The 26,614-nt window shown below is 28.4% G+C and overlaps 1 protein-coding gene across 12 annotated transcripts in view; it reads right to left on the bottom strand.

Moving 5' to 3' along the window:
• LOC135927852 (serine/threonine-protein kinase STK11-like) overlaps positions 1 to 9,975 on the bottom strand; it is a 63,710-nt gene extending 53,735 nt beyond the window's left edge. For 10 of the 12 annotated variants that reach the window (XR_010572196.1, XM_065464066.1, XM_065464064.1 and 7 more), the window contains exons 1-4: positions 9,688 to 9,975; positions 9,564 to 9,647; positions 9,434 to 9,523; positions 9,247 to 9,379 (exon numbers count right to left, since the gene is read on the bottom strand). Coding sequence is in view for 11 of the 12 variants with exons in the window: in XM_065464066.1 (XP_065320138.1) it covers positions 9,247 to 9,379; positions 9,434 to 9,523; positions 9,564 to 9,647; positions 9,688 to 9,947 (567 nt within the window). In the remaining variant the exon portion in view is untranslated. Of the gene's footprint in view, positions 1 to 9,246; positions 9,380 to 9,433; positions 9,524 to 9,563; positions 9,648 to 9,687 lie in introns of those variants that run through there. The other 2 variants (XM_065464061.1, XM_065464067.1) reach the window with 2 other exon arrangements.
• Between the last annotated feature and the right edge of the window lie 16,639 nt (positions 9,976 to 26,614).

Here is a 26,614-nt window from a genome sequence, read left to right on the forward strand (position 1 = left end):
CTAAACCGCAATTCATGGGTCAGAGATATATTATTGATTTTTAGATTTATTTATCATGCCTCTTCCTAAAATTATTTTCGAGGTCCAAATCCAAATAAGTATAAGAGATTTATTTATAAAAAGTAAGTAGACATATAGTTTATAATATTCTATTATATACAATTTTTTATAAAATATTAAGTAAAATGCCACTTTTACAGACGTATCTGACAGTTATATAATATATTACACTTAATATTTTTAAAATTTTACTAATAAATGCTTTTGAATAAATATAAGTAACAATTTGCTTACAAATATTTAACGCCATCTATTTATTTACAAAATAATTAAAATTAAGCGTATTTATTATTCATCACACAATGGATGTAATAAATTAGATATCTTTTCTTCTCTTTTTACGTGTTTTTAGGAAGCTATTTTTTTCTTCTTCGGAATATAGTTTTGAGTTAAATTTTTAATACAAGTATATTTTTGATATTATTACAAACTACAATTATTTTAAGATATAATATACCAATGGTGGGACAATATATAAAATCTTAATCACCATATCATTCTGGTCCTTATTTTATAGTTCCAAAATGTTTCATTTCTAATATGGCATCCTTGCCGTGTAAATAACTCAAGGCTTCTATATATTTGCACAATAATTTCTTTCAAAGATTTTTAGTGTTTTTATTTTATCAATTTATCCAACATAATAAATTCTTATACTAGTTTACATCGAGTGTCATGGCTATTACTGCAAATTAACCAGCATCTATTATTTGTGTTGCTATGTAATTTAAGATTATTACTATAACGGCTGAGAGCATATGATTGCATATTTTAGATAAACATAATGGTCAACTGTGTAGTCGTTTATATATTATCTATCATTTAAAATGGATGATAATTTTAGAAATTTAATATCTCACAATAATTTTCTCGATTACTTATCTATACCATCATGTCATCTAAAAGGAAGCTCTAACCACTTAAGTTTTATGATTTGGATTGGTCGTTTATACTCTCTTCTTCAAGAATTGTTGATTTGGTTTAGGCCTATAAATTTTTCGTTATTAGTCCATTCTATAAATGTGTAAAATGGTAACAGAGGATTATATTAGTTTGATAATCTTTTGTCAATGTAAGTTGATAAGAATTTTATTATTGCATTATGTGGTTTTTAAAAACTATTATCAATTGAGGCATATGTATGAATTAATTAATCTTTTTTATCACTTGTAATTCTTTAGACGCAAATTTTTTTTATATCAGCAATCGAAAATATTTTATACTGTAATAAATAGATTTTGTATTAAAAAATTGTATTTTTAGAAATGTCTTATATTGTTTTAATTATTTATATGCCAGTTTATTTTGTATGCATAATATAATAAATGAGAAAATTAAAATTCAGAATAATTGTTCAGATTTAACAAATTTAAAAAAAGTATAATATATTAATGTAAAACCCCCCATAAATTTTTTTTAGTTGTGCCCCCTGAGATTGTAAAGGCTAGCGACGCCCCTGAATATATATGTATTTATGGTTTTGTAATTCTGTCATTTTAATTTTTTCTTGTAGATTTTTAAACATATCTATTTTATTTTTTTTATAAAAAAATAATAAATTTAAATTTCCAATAGCATTTCCTTTTCTCTTAGGACATATAAGAACTACGAGATTCAACAGAGGATATTATTCCATATAAATAATATACTTTTTAGATAGTATAAATTACCATTTTCAATACCAAGTTTAATGAATTCAGGATTATTGAGAATAATTACATCTTCAAATATATTGTTACTTTAATCGAACGTTTTGACTCTATCAATGAGGCCAGTTAAATATTTTGTTTATTATATAAGTATAAATGCTCTTACAGAATATATAAATGTTGTTTTATCTGTCTGTTTTCTCAAAAAATATTATGGTTTTAATGATTATTTGATTCATAAGTTTGATATCCAAAAAAAGTAGTCATTCATTTGTATATATTCAATTTATCATCGTGTGTGTTCTCTATTCTTATAAGGCGGACTCTCTGTAAGATAGAGAATCTCACGATAATCATAAAAAATATTTTTACAAAGAAAGACCATAGTATTAGGATGATTTCTTTAAATATAAGATCGCTAAGTGACAAATTGACTATTCTTAGGCAAACTATAAATGATCAACAATACGATATCCTCCTTTTACAAGAAACTCATCTGAAAGAGACGGAAGTATGAAATCTCTTAGGATACATACACCTTATACTGCAGTTCGAATGCTGAACACGTATGGGCAGGCGTGGCAATTTTAATACATAACAAACTAATTAAATTTGTAAGCTTTCCATTTTCCAGTCGCATTTGCTGCCTTACCTTGAATATTGATTACAAGAAAATTCATCTATTCAATATTTATGCACCGCAGAATGATAAAGTATTTTACATTGAGCCGGAAAATATCTTAAAAGAACTGCCTCATCGAGATAGTATTATACTAGCAGCCAATTTTAATGCCTTGGTCGGAAGGCCCAACAATTCTACCTGCCTCGGGAACGCCACACTGGTACAAAGTACGAACACTAATGGCAAGAAATTAATAGAAATCTGTGAACACTTCAATTTGAAAATAGGAAATACCTTCTTCAATGATCCTAGCCATCACACCATGACCTACAGAAGTCCCTACTTTGGCACTACCTCACAAATTGATTTCTTTGTAATTTCCACCAATATCTTCAAGTGGGTGAAAGACATCAAAGTCGTCAGCAAATTAAACTTCACTTATTTACGGACTATTAGCCACTAGGTTGCGAGCTAAGGATAAACAATAGCATTTTCCGAACCGTAATCAACAAAACCACCTTAACGCTACACGCTTCATAGCTAAGAAAGACTTGGCACAGCTGAACGATCGGGATATAAAAGAAGAGTTCATCACAAAGCTAAAAACATGGAAAAACACCCTAAATGGCATCAACCCTAATATAACCTCGAAAGATATGTAACTAAATTTATCAAGCTGTATGACTTCATGCTTAAGACCATGAATTAAACTAAAGAGTGGCTCGCCCCTTCAACAATACAGATAATTAAAAATTTAACAACTAATATCTCCTATAACCAATATACTATACACCACAGAAGGTTTATAACTCACTGCATAAGAACAGACAAAAGATCTTTTATTGCCAACTTATCTAGATATATACAATATAATTTTAACAACAATAATATTTACAAGGCTTTACAATCTCTCAAATTACCTTTAAATCCAATCTTCTACCAAGATTACACATTGAAAACAATAAAATAATAACGGACCCCAAGGAACAATTAGCTATATGGACAGACCATACATGAATCTTTACAGGACGAGGTGGCCTAAACGAACGTGTAATAATCTTTTCCAACCACCCAATCGGAACCGGAACAAAATAGATATAATCAATGCCATTAAAAGACTAAAAACTCATAAAGCTGCCGGAATCGATGGGATCTTTGCGGAACTCTGGAAGATAGATGCTGATCTAAGTTATAGTCTACTGCTTCCTCTCCTTAATGAGATATGGAATACGGGCAACTTCCCAGAGGAATGGATGACCTCGATAATACTGAATTTCCTTAAAAATAAGAACCCGACTAGCCTGAATGACTACAGAAGGATTGCACTGATCCCAGTTACCCTAAAAATGTTCACGTATATTATAGCAGTCAGGATCAAACCAATCATCGATAGGAACCTCTCAAACGCCATCATATCGTATAGAAAGGGTAGAAACACGACGGAACTAACCATGGCTCTTAATGTTATTTGGAGAAAGCTAGAATGCATAAGTCCCCAATATTTGCCCTAATGATTGATTTAAGTCAAGCCTTTGACTCCATTATACAGCATAAGATCTGGCCCTTACTGGAAGGTATAGGAATAGATAAACATATGATTTCGCTAATAAAAATAATGTACGACAATCATAACGTGGTACCACAACATCTGAACATAAAATCACAACCATTTAAAGCCAACAGAGGGCTGAAACAAGGTTGCATTTTATCATCTATGTTATTTAATGTAATAATGAATGATATTCTGAATAAATTCTATAAACAAGAATATGCCCTTAACCCTCGATATCTGAATCAACAACGCGATAATAACATTCACAACTCTCTGAATTTTCTATGCTATGACGATGATGTATGCATGCTAGCGAAATCTGAGTATAAAATAAGAAACTTGCTGTCATTGTTTGTTAATAATTGCTATGAATACGGATTTAAAGTCAATTACTCGAAGACAAAGTAAATCGCGTCTAATACATTTGCATGATAATATGGTAGAAACAGTTTCAGATTTTAAGTACCTAGGAACCAGGATAATGTCGCTAGACCACTATATTGGACACCAAGTCGAGGACAAACAAAGCCAGATTCCGATACCATCAGCTAACGAAATTATGGTCGTCCAACCAAATATCCACGAACCAAAAGATATGACTCTTCAAATTCAACACATCCAGGCCTTTATAAACAAATGTCTAAGAAGAATCACTAAAACATACTACCCATACAACACCTCAAACTCAACTCTCTGGAATAGGTGCGACATCTTACCTATCAATCGACTCATTCCTCTGAGGAGATTAGAATTACTCGGTCATTGCTTAAGACATTCACAAGAAAATATGATATTTTCGTCCATGAAGTGGACCCCAGATTATGGGAGACAGAGAACTCCCAAATACTATTGGCTGGCAAAATGTCTGAAGGATATGGACTTGATCAACCTTTTGTTTAAAGATTTTTTGGCACTCAGCAAAAACAAAAAACAACATCTACAACACATGCTTAAATGGTCTAAACTAGAGCAGCAATCGTAGAAGTATTGACTATTCTCGCACCGTTTTATTTCCAACCTCTTCTCCCGGCATCGGCACGGGTTATATAGGAATTATGGATTGAATGAAATAGGATGAGAATAATTAGTATTTTATTAAATTGCCCCCCTCCCCTTTATAACTCCTTTCCCTACTGGATAAACGATTTTGACGAAGGCAGTGATGACATCAAGACCGTGAATAATAATAATAATGATAACGATTCCGGGTTCACTATAATAATGATAATGTGGTAAATAATGAGGATTCCGAGCTTGCTTAATACAAGCAAGAATTTATGGGGATACTATTGACTCTAGAATGACAAAAATAAATGAAGGTAAAAAGAAAGAAAAATCAGACAAAGGTAGTAAGCTCTTTAGGATAATGGGTTTCAGGGATTGTGATTACAATTACAGGAAAGTTGGATGCCTCCGGAATGGGACACGCTATATAGACATAACGTTATCTTCCAAGGATATACTTACCTAACATAAGAATTACTTTTTTTCCATCTCTTAAATATTTAAACAGGCGTCAGGTACATTATTATTAATATTGGTTACAATTTCTTAACACTATCTTGCCGGTAACGGAACTAATAGATCCCCTCTTCTTTACTATGCTAGCTGACTACATAGTGGTACCGTCCAATATAATAAAACGGGTATACATTATGTATAGGATCTATATACTAGTGAATATACTTGGTGCACGCTATAACTCCTGGTGGGTGATGAAATTGCACTTGTGCAATTTCTGGCGTGGTAATGAATGAATTCATTTCTAAATTTTTTTTAAATAACTAAAGCTAGGTGCCCCCATTTTATTAGTGATAGTTCACGTCATCCAACGTGTCCTATCATTTCATGTTTATACGCCATATTTAAAAAAATGATAGTGAATATAATCATTCAATTTTTAACCGATTTCGATAAAGTGCCGTCTTTTTAAGCGAATTTTTTTAAATCGATGGCCGAGGAAACTACCTCTACTGACTTATTAATGGAAATGGTGGGGTTCGGTTCATCCGGTGGTAAATATTATTTTATTTTAATCATATTTATTTACAGATATAACTTACATTAAAGAAATTAAGCTTAAAATCAGCCATCACCCACCTTTAAAGTAATTAAATTATATTGTAGTTCTCGGGTATAGGCTTTTTCTTTGTCCCACTCCTTCTAAATTAAAGCCTATAGAGGTTTAAGCAACATTTTTCGAAATGTTGTGCCTACAAGTACGTGCGGCTTGCCCACAAACGTGTGGAGGGCTCCTCATATTTTTATTTTTATACCCAAATTAAATTGTTCCAATTAGATGGAAATGAGGAAAACCTAGCGTAGCTCTGTTGAATCTTCAACGTTAGAGGGCAAAAGCGCTATATATCACGTATCACGTAATTTTTAACCATATGATTAACTTTCAATTCAATTGATTTTAGGACGATTAGAAGACTCAACAAGTTTCTAGTAATATTGATAAGTAGTTGTACTTATTAATTTTTATTTAATCATATGTTTATTTCTAGACTCAATGAATTAAAAATTAACGATGAAATGGATTCTATATATTCTTAATTCATTCTATATTATTGATGTGGTAATCCTGTGGATAGATAAGATTATTTATATTTTCTTTTATAATACTCATAACTAAATCTCATTATTACAAAATCGGAAAGAGTAGTTTCCACACATTTTTGTTAACTTACAACTGGGTACAGGTTTGTTGGTATCTTTGAGATAAAAATCGGCATAATTTTATGAAGGGGGGTGTTCATAAAATTTACGTTCGCTCACTTTGGACAGATCTATGACCAAAGTGTTAGATAAGATAAGAACTCAGATCTCTAATAGGAATTTACTGAATCTGATATTATAAAGGTAAACATTTTTTATTTATATATATGACCAATATTTAGAAATTAATTAAGGTAAAAAAATTATAAATATTCTAAAATCTACAGATACTGCTACAACCTCTTACCCATACTATCAATCTACCCCAGCCTATCCACACGATATTGGTAATTAGTTTAATACAAAATTATAAATATTCGAAAATTTATAGATGCTACAACCTCTTATCCATACCATCATGCTACCCTAGCCTTACAGGGTATCCGCAATTATACAAAGTAATATTTTATCTTGATTTAAATAAAAAAATATATAACTTCATATAAGATATTGACATGATTTTGGAAAGAGACAAATAACAAAACATGATGAAAGTAGGTTATTATTTGTAGTTATATTTTTGAATCATTTCTTTTATCATTTTCCAATTTAAAATATGATCAAAAATATTTTTTTTACTATTTTAGATAAAGAGAATATGGAGAGCAAAATATGTATAACTTTTTTAACATATTGATAAAAAAAAATTTATTATAAAAACTAAAATATCACAAGAATAATATTTTTAATATATTCGGTACACTAGGAGATAATGATATTTGTTTCAATAATTTTGAAAATATTCTTTTAGAAAATACATTTGAAAATAAATCAATTTAAAAAAACATTATATGAGGTTACATTGCAAAAAACAAGGTTAGTTTTAAAAAAAAAAGTTAGATTTTACAAAAAAAGGTTAGTTTTAAAAAAAACAATGTTAGAATTTACAAAAAACAGTTTTTTTCTAACAATGTTATAATTTACAAAAAACAGAGTTAGTTTAAAAAAAAACAATGTTAGAATTTACAAAAAACAGGTTTGATTACAAAAAAAAAGGTTTGTTTTAATAAAAGAATGTTAGAATTTAAAAACAGATTTGTACAAAAAACAAGGTTGGTTTTAATAAAAAAAATGTTTAGAATTTACAAAAAAACAGAGTTAGTTTTAAAAAAACAATGTTAGAATTTACAAAAAACGGTTTGATTACAAAAATATGGATAGTATTTACAAACAGGAGCATGTAGCATAAAAATATGTAACATACCCCCAAACAAGGGCACGTAGACTAAAAAATAATTATCTATTTACCACCAAATGGGGGCACGCAGCCTCTGCCTTAAATTACCGCAAAATGTAAAATAATTTATGCTATATTCACCAAAGGCAGTATTTAACGAATCAATATTTCAAAATCTTGCGATACAAGAAAATGATTTGTATTTTAAAAAAATCGCTGCGATTAGCTTTTGCGACTCAAGTCGCGCGATTGATAACTATAAATGCGATGTGATATTTATTGTTTAATCGCGCTAAATTGCAATCGGGCACTATGAATTCAAGGTTGATGATCAAACATAATTTTAGTTATACTTATAAAGATTTAAGGAATATGAAACAAAAGTAATTAATTAATAACAAAATCTTTTGAAAAATATTAAATAATATCTACAAATTTTATATTAATAAATAATAATATAGGAATTATCTTCCTTAATTTTACTTTTGTGTATTAGATATCCTTCTAAATAAGAATAATTAACTTGAAAAAAATTAATATTATATTCATAAAATTTTTTTTTATTTGAATTGTTAAATTCTCCAGCATTTTGTTTGAATGAATCTGGTAACCCTGCTCCTAGCATTTATATTTTTAAAGATATAAAGGGCCAAAAGTAGCAAAAATGATGCATTTTTAGTTTCACCTTTATTGACCATGATTCAATAAGTTATATCTTATCCTTAATAATCTTTTATAAAAATTGTAAATTTTAATTTTCTTATAAATATATTTATCAAAGTGGTAGTTAGTGTTGTTAAACAGATTGATATGAACTGATTTTCAAAAACGCCTAACTCAATATTCTATCCAAAAAAATATTACACAAGCCTGAAGATTTTTCTCAAAGATGGCACATGGTCAAATATTATTGAAATCTCAAGGCTTATGCATTATTTAACTGGCTAAAATATTGAGTCAACCATTTTAAAAATATTGGCTCAAATCTAGTTGTTTAACAACACTAGTGTTGAAGGGTGATCATCAGTTGGATCAATTACCTCAGTTAAAGGAGATATTAATAACATTTGCAATAGCAGTAAATGTGTTATCTTGAGGAAAATACCTAGCTATACCACGAGGAGTTAACTCATGATGATAACTTGTTAATTCAAAATGGATCCATTGCTTAAAGGGTTGGCTTGACAGTCATTTTGTGGTTCAAAACTTGTTTAATTTTTGCAAGGGAACCCAACCCATAAATTTAACAACATTAGAGAGGGGAGATGTAGAGTTATCTTATTAGTTTGTGAATTAAAACCTTGCTAATACAATTTATATATTTTTAAAGACATTTATTACATTAATAAAAGTGTTAAATGAAGAATGGTTTAACCCATATGGAAGATTTATTTCTAATTCCTCTAAATATATTATCTTATAACTGAATTATGCAGAATAATAGTATTTTAATTTATAAATTTACCTCAGCTACTCCAAAATCAGTGATTTTTAGAGTTTCATTACAAGTTAGTAATAAATTTCCTGGTTTGATATCTTTGTGTATTATTCCTAAACTATGTAAGTATTTAAGCCCATATATTATTTGAGTGAAATACCTTAATTTTTTAAATTTCAATATATATATACATATATATTTATTTAATTATTACCAATGAGCCTGCCATAAAGGAAATTTTTTATCTGGTACAGAATCAAGCATTTCTTGCAATCCTGTAACACAATATTCTAAAATCATATATCTAAAATATAAAATTAATGATATTATATTGTTTAGTGTACATTTTTTGTTTTTCTTCATTGTATAGCACTTCAATTAAATTGATAATATTGTCATGTTTAATTTTTTTTAACAAATTTATCTCCCTAATTTAAATTTAAATAACAAAAAATATGAAACAATTACATAATAACATTTTGATCTCCATTGGGAATTTTCCTTAATTTGTGTTTTTTTAATATTTTACAAGCTCTCCTACATATTGTTTCACAGTCAAAAACTTCTTTAACTTTTCCATATGAACCTTCTCCTAAAACATCTCCAATAAGGTATTTACCAATTAATTTTGCTCTCTTGATTTTATTTTCATATATAACTTGTGAAGAATCAATCCTATTTATAAAATTCATCTGGCATACTACATTATCGTGATTCAAATTAGCCATATGGTTCACGTGGATACAGTCAGCTGTAAATAAATCCATAATGAATAGATGGTTAGGGTCCACTAGATGTATGAACATTTGTGAAAAAACCTCAAATGACCTAAAATGGCCACAAATATATTTGAAGCGATTATAAAATTGTATAACTTTGAAACGTTGTAACCAATGATATATATAACATAGATTGGCGATTCATTCATTAAAAACGTCCTCACATTGCAATCAGCTGTAGCGCCATGTGAGGACATTTTTATCATGCATTTAATGAATGAATCGCCAATCTATGTTATATATATCATTGTTTGTAACAGATTTGACAAATAAATTAAAAAATGCTTTTTATTTTAAATTAAATTTAAATGGCTAAATGGTAATTAATATTTATATTAATACAAGAACAGTATATATTAAAAAATAAATAGCAGATAATTTACAATATTTTAGCAAACTCTTAATACTCTAGATCCATTTATATATAATAGACAGCACAATTGTGTTATAAATATATCTTTGATATAACATTATTAAAATTTATATCAAATATCTCATAATGAAAATTTTAGTTAATATATAAAAATGCAATTTCTTTTTTTTGCATGATAATGTATAAATTGAATTAAATTTTTGTTAGAATAGATAATATTATTGTTGTTTTTTTGCATGATAATGTATAAATTGAATTAAATTTCTGTTAGAATAGATAATATTATTGTTGTATTTTGATTTAATAAACTATATTGAACCATTTGATTATTAGAATTTGAATAATAGCTTTGTTTAAAAATGATATAAATAGCAGACAATTTACAATATTTTAGCAAACTTTTAATACTCTAGATCCATTAATATATAATAGACAGCACAATTGTATTATAAATATATCTTTGATATAACATTATTAAAATTTATATCAAATATCTCATAATAAAAATTTTAATTAATATATAAAAATGCAATCTCTTTTTTTTGCATGATAATTAGATAATATTATTGTTGTATTTTGATCTAATCAAACTATATTGAACCATTTGATTATTAGAATTTGAATAATAGCTATGTTTAAAAATGATATAAATATCTAAAAGATACTATTTACTTGGACTAATGGTCTCCGTAAAATATGCACTCTGTTTTGCCTAGTTTTCTAAAAAAAATTAATTATTATATGCAAATTAAATAATATATACTTTAATTTATAATTTTCTTAGTGTTGATAATTGTTGCGATATATCTTTAATCTCTTGGATTTTCATAATTATTTTGGGAACAAAATACTTTGGGAACGAACTATTGCAAATTGGCTTTTTTTTGGGACGAACTATTGCAATAAGACAAAAAACCTATTTCCTAAATTTTCATACGAATTAGAGGGACGATAACGAATAGATAATAGCTCAAACAAGGAATGTTCAACTGAAGGATATTTTTTAAAATGAGACGAAGTATATTTAAAATTAAACAAGTATCTGAAGTAAGGGGTAGATTAAAATTTAGGAGATATGTCATTTAATGAAATTGTTAAAATCATAATTTAAATTTTTCCTTAATTATCTAGAATCTTTATAATTTTAGAGCTAACCTGTAATTTTTCATTTATGCATTTTATATTATCTGTGCTATTTTTTGAATGTTTAATATCTTGGTGTAGCAATTTATCTATAACCTTTTGTCCCTAATTATATTAGCACTCATTTCCAATAATACTCTATTTTCCCTTTTAACGTAATTTTAATAATACTCTACTTCCATTTTAACGTAATTTTAGAGCGAACGTATTTATTCTAAAATACTAAGCATGTATACAGTATTGTTTATTGATTATGTTATTTTTCTAGCTCCCAAAAAAACTTCTTTTATGGTTGTTTTGATCTGATTTAGGGGATCATCCCCTCATTTTCGCTGTTCCCCCTCTACTTTGTTCTACTTAGGGTTTATGACCATGGAGATTATTTTATTTCTCTTAGCAAGCAGCGGCAAGTTATACTTTATTTGTGTTCCTGGCCTTGGTGTTTTCTTTACCTCTCCCTTGTTTCTGCATTAATCTGAGTTGATATAACCACTGAATTGGGTTTATTCGATTGTAAGTTAACTTTCTGTAACAGTTTTAATCACCTATTAGTTTGCTAACCCCTTTCACACCTCTAAATATCGTAGTTTCATGTCTCGAATCAGAAATTAATCACCTTATAGTAAACTAACCCCTCTTACCCTTCTATAATTAACATCGTAGTTTTATGCTTTCTCGAGACGCCATTACGTTTCTGAAAGACATCCTTTTTCTTAGTTTCCTAAAATGTAATGTTTTAAAGTTCTATTTTATTTTATATGAAAGATATGTTTTATTTCCTTTCAAATAAATTTTTTCTATTAAAATGTATATATCAAACGTATATATCAATTCGGACTTCTAGTGTGTACACCGATATGGAGAACATAATTTATGGCAAGCTAATAATCGCGTCGCTTAATATAAACGGAATGAAAAACAATTTAGCAATGTTATTAAGAAATATTGAAACGGATAAATTAGACATTGTTGGTATTCAGGAAACCCACTGTCCAGAAAATAATACTGCAGACTTTAAAGATTTTAAGTTGTTTTGCTCTGGTACCACCTCCAATAGCTGGTCTGCAATAGCATTCCTAATAAACAAAAGGACGCAAAAATCCATCATTAAATTTGGACCCACCCATATAAAAGATGAGGATTACTCTATCTTTACACAAAATTTAAGCCTACGATAGTTGCAAATATATACGCCACCCCCCAAGGAGGAATGATATATTGGGATTTATAGACACAATGACAAATATGATAGACTCGTTGCCATCAATATATAATATCATAATCTTAGAGAATTTAAATTTAAAAATTGGTAAAATTGTAGAATATGTTAATAATAATACCACTGGACACGCGACAATACAACAAAATTATAATGTAGATAGCATAAAGCTCCTTCTTGCAAAAGTAAAAATTACAAAATAGAAAATACTTTCTTTTACCATAGAGAAATAAACACATACACCTTTGTAAGAGTCAATCAGTCCCGTATAGATTTCTTCATCTCTAATATCCATATATCGTGGTTCAATGATGTTAAAGTTTCTACTCATGTTAAATTGTCAGATCACAGGATGATGGTATCGAAAATTACGATAAAAAATATATGGGGTTATCACAATAAGATTAGTCAAAATCAACGTCTACATGACAGGATTTTCAGTGGATGCAAACCCCTTTCAAAAACCTTTGCCTACCTCCATAAAAAATTCCACCGCGGCGGCAGTGTCTGTCTATATGTTTTCACCTTTTTAATTTATTGACACCCTTTTCAGAGAATTTATCTAGGATAACTTAAATTAATCTATCTTTACTAACAACTATCGATATTTTGTGAATATAAAGAATTTATTTTTTAGATAATAAATTCAATTAAAACCTCCATTATTTAGAATGAATTCTTTATTATGGCATTATGAGCTTGCTTAAATATCTAAACCTTTTAAATTACATTTAAAAGGATAGCAGAAAGATTTATATAGAAAACAATGTGTATGATTGTTTATGGTCGATGAATTGTATTATAATAATTCTATAATAAAAGTATTAATTTTTACAGTGATAAATTTTGTCCTATTTCATCTCGAAATTTAATAGATAACCCCCCAAAAAATTTATCCTACCCCCATTAAAGCAGCCTATCCTCTATCCCCTTCAATAAATAGGATACAAACTGTTCCTACCCCTCCTGCTCATGTAGACGCTGGTCAAAATCTATCTAGACCCAATGCAAATTTTTTCTAAACAATCCTTTCACGTAAACATACCAAAGCATAAACGCAGGAAAATACATTGCTTTTTAATCAAACGTTAGTCAGAAGAAGGGTCAACTTTCAAAGTGTAACCTTGCACGGAAAGGTGGATGAATGTTAAAGTCTTTTTAAAAAAGATATTGCGGAAATCTATAATACGCTGCCAAACGTAAATATCTCCTCAGGAAAAAAATGAATGTCTACTGAGACATTAGAAAACATTAGACAGCTCAGTGTAGGAAACGACTTAAATAGAGGCTTATGGAAAGATATACAGAAACTGCTAAGGACATATAGAAGAATCTACGTTGCAAGAAAGGTCTTTGAAATTTATAAGGACATGAAGGAAAATAGGATTTATGATGCCTACAAAAAATTAAATTTTTTCTGTAAACCATATAGTTTTAAGAAACTTCTTTCCTTAGTTTTAGCGAATGAGAAAGAAATCATTGACCAAGAAGAGCAGATAATGGCTAGACTATTACATGATGGTTTTTGATTCTAGGAATGCTGTCAAGCAAACACATAAAACCTAAAGTAGTTAAAAAATTGCGGAAAAATAAAGCTCCAGGGCTAGACAATATTACAGCTGAACATCTAAAAATGGCGTCCAGAACAGTATCTTCCTTCCTTCTATCCCTTTTTATTAATCTGGGAAAGCGGCAAAACTCCAGTAGGAATAAATCCTACTGCAGTATTATTTAATTAATTTAAGGGTGGGTTTAGGATGCTTTTAGTTTTAAATTTAAGGTATTATATTTCGACATTAAATTTTGAGAAAAATACAAAATATTTGATTTACTTTACCCATTGGAGGCACATGTTATGGTTTATGGAATAAATTTAGAGAAAATTATGTTTCAGATTTTATCGAGCACAGAGGATGTGAAAGCAACAGTACGATAATCAGTAAATTTTTTAGAATCTTTGATTTTAGAGAAATTACACAGAAAGGATTTATTCCTACTGGAGTGGTGTTCGGAAAATATAGTATTTGTTTATTATATTCTTTGAAGTTGACTAAACAATTGGAAGTATTAATTCTAAAATCTATCCCAATATCTGTGCATAAATCCTTTCTGTGTAATTTCTCTAAAATCAAAGATTCTAAAAAATTTACTGATTATCGTACTGTTGCTTTTACATCCTCTGTGCTCGATAAAATCTGAAACATAATTTTCTCTAAATTTATTCCATAAACCATAACATGTGCCTCCAATGGGTAAAGTAAATCAAATATTTTGTATTTTTCTCAAAATTCAATGTCGAAATATAATACCTTAAATTTAAAACTAAAAGCATCCTAAACCCACCCTTAAATTAATTAAATAATACTGCAGTTCTCGGGCATAGGCTCTTATTTTTGACCCGCTCTCTTTTTTACAAATCCTATGGACGTCTGCAACTTTCTTTCGAAATATTGCGCGAACGTGTAAAGGGCTTCTTATATTTACTTTATACCCAAATTAAATTTCGTTTCAAAATGGAAATGAGGAAAATCTAGTGTGGCAATAATGTATTTTCAACGCTAGAGGGCAATGCGCTATATATCACGTATCATGTATATGTTTTGAATCAAATAATTCAAATAAGTTCTTATTAATGTATGAACAAATTAAAATGTAATTTACAAATGCCATACAATGACCCAATATAAATATTCCTATTACATAACACAATGTTTATGTCACTCCCATCCTACTAATTTTAGTTATGATTTTGTAGTATGGAGATTATAGTGGCTCAATTAATTTGCATTATATTTATAAGAATACATTTGTTTACTAATTTTGTTTTAATTGAATGCCTTTATATTTTTATTGAAAGGTTATCTTTTATTATTAAAAAAGAATTTAAAACAAAGGTCATATACAAAACATGCGATTATAAAAATTATAGAAATAAACAACTGAATAAAAATTAAATTTAAAAAAATCAATTAAGAGATCTATTTACCTGCATTCTATATGGAACCATGAATGACAATGCAATTACTTTGATATAGTCATCGTAATAGACTTTTGTAAATAGAAGGCTTCATTACGATCGCCACTTATTTGGCGTAATTTTCTCCCTAATAATGTGGTAAATTAAAGAAATTCATCACCAAAATCAAGTTAAAAGTTTTTATACAAGAAAGATGTTATAAGGGTCGTAATAAATTGGCACTACCATTATATTTTACCATATTCGGTAAAAAAATTATGAAAATTTTATAAAACTTTGTTTTAAGCATAGTTAAAAGTTTTTCAAAGATGTTCTAAAACCTTTGAGTCTAGTAACTGCCATTATATTTTACTCCACGAGGAAAAAATAAATGTGTTAATTTTTTAAATATTATTTTAAGCATAGTTAAAAGTATACTAGAAAGATTTTCTAAAACTTTTGGGTCTAGTAATAAATTGGTATTACCATTATATTTTACCCACTAGGAAAAAAAATTATTAAAATATTTGTTTATATCCTAGTTAATTTTAATATTAAAAAGATATTCTAAACTTTTATGTTTATAAAGAAATTTCTAGTGCCATTTATTTCAGCTTCACGCGCGAAATGTAGAAATATAAAAAATATATATCTATGTTTGGAGCCCAATAAAAAGTCTTTGATATCATAAAGATTTTTTAAAACCATTGGTAGTAATAAGATGTAACTGCTATTATATTTCACTCCACAAAGAAGAATTTTATTTTAGATTGTTTTAATCCTAGTTTAAAAAAATTTGATATTGGAAAGATGTTTTAAAACCTTTGGGTTCAGTAAGAAATTTCAAATTCCATTACTTTTTAACTCCATGCATGAAAATCTAGAAACATAAAAAAATTATATACTTGTTTTAGTCCAGTAAAAAGTTTTTGATATTCGAAAAATATTCTAAACCTTTGGGTCTATTAAAATATTGCTACTGCTATTATATTTTACTCTTTTTTTTTGACTTGAGCTCGTTTTAAAATTTATGGTATTAGAAATGAGTGGTATACCATTTGAAACTTTTTAGGAGAATTGACTATTTAATAGTGAAGATTCAAAGAAATTTTTAGAATCATCCATGAGATAAACTGTCTGATGATGTGAAAATAGTGTCATCCTGATCCATATTATTTATATTTTGTAAGAGTGATAAAATTGAAATATATTTAGTTCTCCCGTGGACGACAACCTCGTCATAAATCTATCAATAACATTTTACTAGCCGCCCTCAAAAAAGTTAATATTCCATCTGCCCTCGAACCAGTGGGTATTTCAAACGAATACGCCATGGATGGTATTTCTCTCATTAACATGGGATTACACTTGCGTTGATTTTGCAGCCAAGTGTAACCTCTCATTTTCTGCTATTGAAAAGGCAGAAATCCTTAAAAAAAATAAATACGCTGGCCTCGCCAACACTATGTTCATTCCTATCGTTACCAATACCCTAGGCATGTTTGGAAACGAGGCTCAATTTTATTAAAATCATAGGGAAAAAAATGAGACAGATCTCAGGGGACCCCAATGAAGGATTTTACCTTCGCCAGCAGATTTCCCTGGAAATTTGCTGGTCTAATTTTTTAAGTATTCACTCTTCTCTTGGATGATATATACCCCCCTTTTTTTTAAATATATATATTTTTTTTATAGTCCTTTTTATTCATAGATTATATATAGATTATATATTTATTCATTTTAATATATATTTTTTTAATCCTCTGTAATTTAATGATTATGAATAAATAATAAAGATATATCATTTAAAAAAAAAATATTATAGGATATATTTTATATTTATATGAAAAATAAGAAAACGTTTCAACTTTTTTCGCATTTAAAAAATCTTTAAAAAAAATAAATAATATTATTTTTCGTTTATATAAAAAATATAAATTTTGATTCGCGTTATTTAGTTTGTTTAGAAAAAATAAAGATATAAAAAAAAAAAAAATTAAAAAAATATATATTATATTTTTAAAAAGTAATAAAAATATATTTTAAAATAATATAATGTTGGTTAATCGGGCAGCAAAGTACTTTTATTATTAGAATGGAAATGTAAACAAAAACTTCACGTCATTTTATAATAATTTTAAAAAAAATCAATTGCAAAAAGTAGCCTGACAAAAAATGAGCTTAAAGAACCTAATATCGCCTTTGATTACTTTTAAATTTTGTTTTACATTTTTTTCTATTTTATTTCTGATTTATTAATATTTCATTTTTTTCTTTTAAGATATTTTAAAATAGTTGGAAACTAAATTATAGCTTTGCATTTCATCATTAGGCCTAAATTAGGCTCAGATAAAGTATTAGTGAAATTTTCTTGATCTCTTAAATATCATTTTAAGCTAATAAAAAATTTCAAATTAATAACCCTTCCCTCCGCAACCTCCTCTCTCAAAAATGTTGTAACAAAGCATTATAAAAAATAAAATAATTTTTGTGAATTTTATGTGTTTAAGGTATAATCTTCATACCGTACGGATATTATTGTGAACGAAGTTCGTTTTTTTGAAAAAAATGATCAACGGCGTTCCTTTTATTATTGACGAACTTTGAACGTTAACGCGTTCCTTTTTTTATGACGAACGCCTTCGAAATTAACGTTCGTTCAATTTTAAAAATATTTTTATTTATTTGAAAAATTTAATATTTCCGCATTTAAAAAAAAATGTATTATTTATATTTTTTAATCGGCTTTGTATTTCCTTTTCACATTTCAATTTTTTTAACACATAGTTTATTAATTTGAATACTATTGTTTATATTTTAATTTAATAGATTAGCATAAGCATGGATATTATTATTTAATCCTCATCACCTGATTCTGAAAATTCAAAATCCAATGAATCATCATTACTATGGCCAAATATGATAAATGTTTTACATTAACATCCTATATTGAAGGAACTAATCCAAATGCTTACCAAGTGTAAAATGTGGCCAAAAAGTATTATATTGTCAAAATCCTTAGGTTCCAATTTAAAACGACATTTGATTTTAATATTTTATTTGATTTTAATATTAATTATTTGATTTTATATGATATAACTAAGTTAAATCATTAAATTTGAAGAAATAATGCATTTAGGATATTTGACCCCAACAACAATAGCGATAGTTATTTTAAAATTAAAAAATTAGTGGCCTCAAATATGGTCAACCATTGATAGACGCCGTATTAAATGGGATTAATAAAAGGTATTAAACCTATCACTCTCAGTTATTACATATATTTTATTTTTTTAAAGATTTGAACATATATATAAGGATCAATATGTTTTTTCTGCAATTATACATCCAGCATTCAAACTTCAATGGCCATGGATAAAACTTTCACGGAACGAACATATTAAAAATAAACTTATAGCGTTATTGAAAAAAATGCTTTGGAAACCCTAGAGAACTGTTAATTTCAAGATATCCTTTTTTTTGTCGAGAGTAGAGAATGGATTGGAGGAGGATAACTTATATTAATTTTTTGCAAATAAAAAAACAATATGTTTTTAATTAATTCTCCACGTTAAAAGAGCTGTTTATTAAGTATAATACCGCAATCCCCTCACCTGCCCCTGTAGAGCGTTTTTTTAGGCTAATGCCGTATTAACTCCAAGTGTTCCTGTCTATCAGATAAATATTTTGAAAACAATTGTTAAATTTAATAATAAAAAATTTTTATATATAAAAATATCTTTTTATTCGCTATATTATATTATTATATTTTATTTATAATTATATTATCAAAATAAAACTATATTATTTTTTAACATGGCTAAAATTGTATTAAAAAATATAATATTAATTTATTTTTTTTTTACTTTTAATATTCTTTATTTTCAATTTTCAAATAATAAATAATATAAAGTATTTAAAAAAACGAAAATATAATATTTTATGTTTTAATATATTTAAAAATGTTTGAAAAATATATAATAATACTATAAAAAAAAGAACGGAGATGGTGTGACACAGGGAAACAAAAATGAAAAAGGGACGTAAGTGTTGTCTAGGATAGCTCTTTGGCTAGAAGACTACTATTGAAACTTATATAATTAGCTTTGAGAATCGCAATGAATAATCGTTGACGAAGAAAAAAACCCTCTCGAGGTTCTTCTGAGAGTTTGCTGATTTGTGATCCTAAGTTTTTGAAAAATGCTAAGGCGAGTTTGCCGAAGGTGCCAAGAGTGGTTGATATGATTGGGATGAAGCAATGATCGTTCATTATTTCTGTGTATTTAGAAGTTTTAAGTTGTTCCTTCTGGTCAAGGATGTTGATGGCGTGGTTAGATGGGGCCAAGGGGTCAATACAAGAATAGTCCCATACCAAAAGTTGGCCTCTCCTCCATGGGATTTGAGAGATCCCGTCAGGACGTTTACCGTCAGATCTAAAAAGACCCTGTGGTTCTAGAGTGGAAGGAATTTGGGCGGATTTCAGTGCATGTTGGATGATTGTATTATATTGCTTGTGTCTGATGAATCGTCCATTGCAGGAGCGACAATGTAAACTATGTCTACCCTTCGAGTCAACTGACGAGTTGCACCCTGAGCAGATGTGAGGGTGAGTGATGGAACAATTTAGACGAATGCCGATGGCGTGGGTAAATTCATTGTTGGATAGTTGAATCTGAAGATTGGTAGATGGGATGGCCTCAAGAAACTCATGTCCCGTACCATTGAGCAGGGAAGAGAATAGGGTGCGGTCGGTAGATTGCATGCTAGATAAGAGAGTTTCAACGCAGCGAGCAACCACTGGTGCATCCCAGTCTTTCTGTCTATGGGTTGTGGGGGGATGAGAATCAGCATTGATCCTTGTTTTCTAAATATCCATAGCCACGATTAAGGAAAGGTCTTCTTTAGAATTATGGGCGGTGGTTATTGGCTTTGTCGAGAGACTACTCGATATGAAAGTAGTTATTGCTAAGTCATGTGGAGATCTGATGCCGAGACCACCAAATTTGGTTGGAAGAGTTGCTTGGGCCCAAGCGGTTTCGTTGAATCTGATATTTACTATTTTTCGGTTAAGTCCTTTATTCCTTTTTCGTAAGTTTGGAGAGGAATAGGATATTTAAAAATTGGTGTTGACCGAAGTGCGTAAAGAATCCTTGGTATAAAAAAGAAATTTTTTAGCAAAAAAAAGGACTTGTGTGATGGAAGAAGTGTAAAGATGTCCTCCAGTTTAAGGAGTATGTCAAGTGTGGAATGAAGAAAGGTGCTTATTGCCTCGTGTCCTCCTACAGGCGATCCTAGATGTGTTAATTCAACGCTTGATGTGAATTTGAAATCGTGAGTGTTGGGAGCATTAGAATTTAAATGTGAGAATTCAGATTTTCTCTGGTTAAGCGAAAGTCCAATGGCTGTGCCCATTTCTTTTATTATGTTGACTGCTTTGGCGATTTCACTACAGGGACCGCTCAAGATTCCATCATCAATATACCAAGCGTGGAGCGATAGAGTACATGAAGAGTTTATTGATTTTATCATGTCATTGATTCCAAGACTAAAGAGAAGGGATCCGAGAGGGTCACCCTGTTGGATACCCTCGACAGAAAGTATCTTTTCTTTGTTGAATTGTAAGATTGTTGGTGATTGGTAGCAAGAGAAAAGAAATTTGGTGTAAGCGCCGAAATGGAAGCAAGTTGAATGTAGGAACGTGTTGCGCGAAAGAGTGTTGTAGGCGTTAGAGAAGTCAATTTTTACTAGGGATTCGTTTTTTGGGTTATTTTCAAGGTGAATTCTTGTTAAGTGCACAGCAGCTTCACACCCACCAGGTATCCCTACACCAAGTTGGTAGGGGCTTAGAATGTGTGCGGCATCGTGTTTGATTCTAGATGCGATTAATTTAGCGACCAATCTACGGTAAGTTGAACCAATGGCGATGGGCCGAATGTCCTTGTTTGGTTTTTGGAGTGCGATGAGTCTGGCACCGAAGAGTAAGGGGGTAATAAAGCTGGGTACGTCTCCATTTAGGATTTTGTTGACTAAATGTGTGATTTTAGTGAGAATTGAAACCTGTGTACAGATCACAGGAGAGGTAATGTCCTGTAAAAATTGGTCTAATCCCATCTAGACCATGAGCCGAATCCCGGTGAAAAGATAGGATTGCTTTCCTTACTTCTTCCTGTGTGAAGTCTGCTGCACAATGGGAGTAGGGTTGGGGCAATATTGGCATAAATGTAGTTGTGGGATCATTTGATCGAAGCTTAATTAAGGTATCTAAATTGGATTCCGCCAGAGTGTCATTGGTTGAAATGAGTTTGAGGGCCCCTTTGATATTAAGACTGTCAATTTTTTTCGAAATCAATTTTGTAGAAGTGGGGTTATATTTTTTTTGTTTTTGGGATGTCTGGTGATTTGGGACTCATGAAGATGAGTGTTGATGTTTAAACAGGCATCTTATATTTGTTGAGTTAAGGATTTTTGGAGTGATATGTCAGGTATTTTGAAAGTATTGTACCCGAAGTTTAGAAATTATAACCATTCTTCTTCATTGTTAAAATTTTGCAAAAGAGAAGATATGCAGTTGCTGAGAGATTTAGCTACTTGTATTCTCGCTCCTTTGGGTATTCTCGTTATGATACTTGGTTTTGTGGAGTTAAGAAAAATATCTGAGAATGAGGCACCAATTACTTGGTTTAGGGGGGGATCTATGAGAGGGAGGGGAAGCGAGTAAGTGATCTGAGAAAGAGGCGTGTCAGAAAAATCGAGCAACGAGCGAGAAAGATGCTCAATTAAATTTAAAAAAAATTTATCATAAAATTTTGAACAGTTTTATGAACGTGAACGCGTTCCTTTTTTTGAACATTAACTTGAACGTGAACGCTTTCGATTTTTTTAGAAATGTTTACAGCACTAGTATTATTCTCTTTCTAACTGCCTAGATACGTTATGCAAAAAATATTTTCTGTGTTGATTGTATCTTTTTCAACAAATGTATACAATAATTTAAAGAAATCTGGACAAAACCTTTGAAAATTGTATTGCATGCATATAATTTCTTTTATAGATTTAAACTCCACTATTCCCCTCATTTTTCCATTGATTATTGATTAAGGAAAAAATTCTTTTAACGTTAGCAATAGCTGATGCAGGAAGATTGAAGCTTGCTATAATGTATATTCAAAGCACCTAATTCTATTTAAAATAAACAATTTTTGGCCAAACTGATACATTTAAAGAAACATTTTTATTATTCAAATAATCTATAGATTTTTCTAAATGTGACTACTTGGAATTTTTATTTTCATTCATTTCTTCTAGAGATTCTGAACTGCTAATGAGTGGTATGGATAAGCAAAAAGATATCAAAACAAATTTCTTTATTTTAAATTTTATTATTATAAAATATAACTAACTGACTATTAACCTAATAAATTCTATATATATACTTTTCAAAAGTAAATAACAATCAATGTAACTATTAGATTAATATTATGTTAAGTGAAAGAAATAATACAAGTCCGTAAGGTAAAATTTAAGTTAATATAATTTCCATAACATCTTTCAATGCATCTACTTGGATTTTTGTCCATTTTTATTAAATTTATTTCAAATATTGATTTTACTTTTAATGGAGAAATATTTCATTTTTCTTTTGGTTAACAAAAATTTTAATGATTTTAAATGGTTTAACATTTCAATTGAAAGAAAGTAAATTTTAATACTTCATACATTTTAAGAAATGACATAAGGAAATAAAAAATGCAACTACAACGAATTCAGAAAAGTGCAAATAGAGACCGAGCTCTTTTTGGAGATTTATCGTTATTTCTAAAAAATTGTACCCATTTCTCCAATGCTTTTAGACCATTTATTTAGGAGTATTCTGCAGAATAAAAAAAATAGGGGGTATTCTCCCCAAAATATCAATATCTTTTCCTTAACTTTTTTTTAAAAACTATTTTGTCGTATTATATTATTTTGCTATAATTTTTAATCATTCCTTTTCCTTATGCTTTTTTTATTTTTGCGCAAAAAAATTTTTAAAATAAAATAAAAAATAATGGCTCTCAATCTCAATGTTCCCACTTACCGAAAAATTTATAAATTATATTATATTTTTAATTTTTAAGACAAATCATTTTATCTATTTTAAAATAAGATATATACACTAAATAATTAAAAATATACACATTAAAAAACAAATAAGCATAATGAATTTAAAAAAAATAGATGTATAAAAAAGAACTGAGAAAAAAAATGTTATTTGGGATAATTTAAATCTGGAATAGGCTAAATTTTTAATGTCGATTAATTCGGTTGAGGTATTATACACTTGTTGAGCATAAAATGAAATCATTTGGAATTGAAATCAAAGGTGATAAAGAGGTGCTTGGTATGATTTTAAGATTTAATTGTTCCAATATGGTACCTGGAGGTTTATTGATACCTGGGCACATAGCATCTAGTTTAATGAGATTATTATTTTTATCATGTATTGACTATAACTGTTCCATTTGATAAGGGTATTTTGATTTCTAAATTTGGCTGGGTATATAACAACTCTGAGGCCACGTTTTAAAGAGAGATTATTATTTTTAGTACGATTTGATCAATGACAGAATGAACAGGTTTTCCATTTGATAAGGGTTTTATTCTCTTATGATTATCATTATATATTTTCTGGAATTGCTCTGCCAAGAATTATTTTTAAAAAAGCGAGGATTGAAGAAATGAATATCATTAAGTATTCTAAATAAATCCGTAGCAAAGAATTTTTTATTTTTAAATAAATAAATTAAGAAGATTTTCTAAAATTGAACGAACGTAAAAAACGAACATAAAAAACTAAAAGGAGAAAATAAGGGTGGAGTGAATGAGGTAAGAAAGACTAACTACTGCATTTGTAAAAATCAGAGTTGTTAAAAGATACTTTTTAAATGGGTCTGAATACAAATACAGATACATCGTCTAAAAATTTATCTAAATATAGATATAGCAACCAAAACAGTTATTTTGATACAGATACAATTTTAAATGTATCTGGATACTGATACAATTTTAAATGTATCTATATACAGATACATTTTTGTTATCTTAGATAAGGTTTGATTAACTAAATTAGGATTCTTTGTGAAAATTCATGAAATGAGATTAAAAATTTATTGAATCTATATCACATTTATCAGAATATAACTAAAATAATGATTTTTAGATATTAATATAATATATGATTAAATGATTATAAATAATTATTAGATTTCAGAAATAAAATATTTTCAAAATTTTGGTCATTAAGGCATCCTCGTTTATCTGTAAAGACATTTTTTTAGCTATACTAAAAAGTCTTTCTACCGGGGCGCTGGGAGGGATTGTGGTGTTATATTTAACGAATAACAATTTTATATCAAGATATTGTTTAAAAATATTAAAATCTTTACATTCTTTTTTGAAAAATTATTAAAAATTTGTTGATATCAGAATTTAAATCATTATTAACAATCATATCTACTGCTGTGGGATACTGAAAAAAATCGGATATCAAACTATTAGTTTTTTTTCACAGGTTAATTGTTTGCACTCAGTTGAAGACTTTGATAATTCATCAACTAATCATTCTATTAATTGTTTTTTTTATTAAAGTATAGCTATATAGGCACTCCAACAATCTGCTGTTGTGCATATTAGTGATGGTTCTATTAGACTTTTTAAGATTTTTTTCTTTTCATTTTCGCATCTTGAAATTCTAGCAACCACTGTCTGTCGGCAAATTATATTTTTTTATGGAGCTAATGTTTTGATCATTTTTATAAATGAAGGATTTTCAACAATTGAAAATGGCTGAATGCTATCTTTAATAAAATCAGTTATTAAATCATCTAAAGTGGTTTGGGTTAATGTCTGAGGTCTCTTGGAAAAATATCAATGGACGATGAGCCTAGTCCAATATTTTCTTTAATAGATTTCTTCTCCTTCCCCTTTTTTATTTTGATTAAGAGTGTTTGATGTTTTCTCTTAAAATTTAAAATTACAATTGTAAACATTTATTTAGTATCTATACCCTAAAATGTTTTACAATGTTGCAAGTTGAGGTAATGTTAACTGAAATTTGTGTATTTTTTGGTAGACATGGCAAATATTTTACTATCAGAGATTTGTTTTCTTTATATTGGCCATGGAAGAATGTCGTAATTGATTATACCATCTTCTTCATCAATATTAATCTAGAACTAAAATTAATATAATAAAATAAAATACCAATTCCATTGCAAATAAAAATGGCAAATTCGTTGAGATGGATTGTAATAAATATCAGAATTTGCTTGTTATTGTTAACTCGGACATAATATTTAATGAATATTTATTAATATTATATATATATAATTTTTTAATATAGTAGTCTTAATATTTTTTAATATATATATATTAATATTAAGTTATATGCTCATATGAAATAAAATAAATTTTACATTCAAGTGTTTGTATTTATAATATAAAAAAGCGTAAATAAAAGTATATCAAAATGTATCTTAAAAGTATCTAAAAACAGATACAGATATCTCTAAAATAATATCTAGATGCAGATACACATACTTTAATCAAAAATCTATCTAGATACAGATACCCCATTTTTATCCTTTGACAACTCTGGTAAAAATCAATTAATCATAATCAATCAGAATTTTATTTTTCAAACATATTTTTTAATATACATAAATGAATTTTTTAAATATCAAATAATTTATAATTCTTATTTTTACTTAATATTAATGGAAAAAAAATATATTTACTAGCTTATTACGACTCAAATTTTATTTTTAGATTTTAAAATAAGGCTAAATATGAAAATATCAGTTTAGAAAACCAGAATGATTATTGGTTAGCGCTTTTTTTATATTTGGGTATAAATACATGTGAAAACCTAAAAATTAAAAAAAATG

The sequence above is a fragment of the Gordionus sp. m RMFG-2023 genome, chromosome 4, assembly GCF_954871325.1.
Source record: "Gordionus sp. m RMFG-2023 chromosome 4, tfGorSpeb1-WG-v2, whole genome shotgun sequence".
In the NCBI taxonomy this organism is placed as follows: domain Eukaryota; kingdom Metazoa; phylum Nematomorpha; class Gordioida; order Chordodea; family Parachordodidae; genus Gordionus; species Gordionus sp. m RMFG-2023.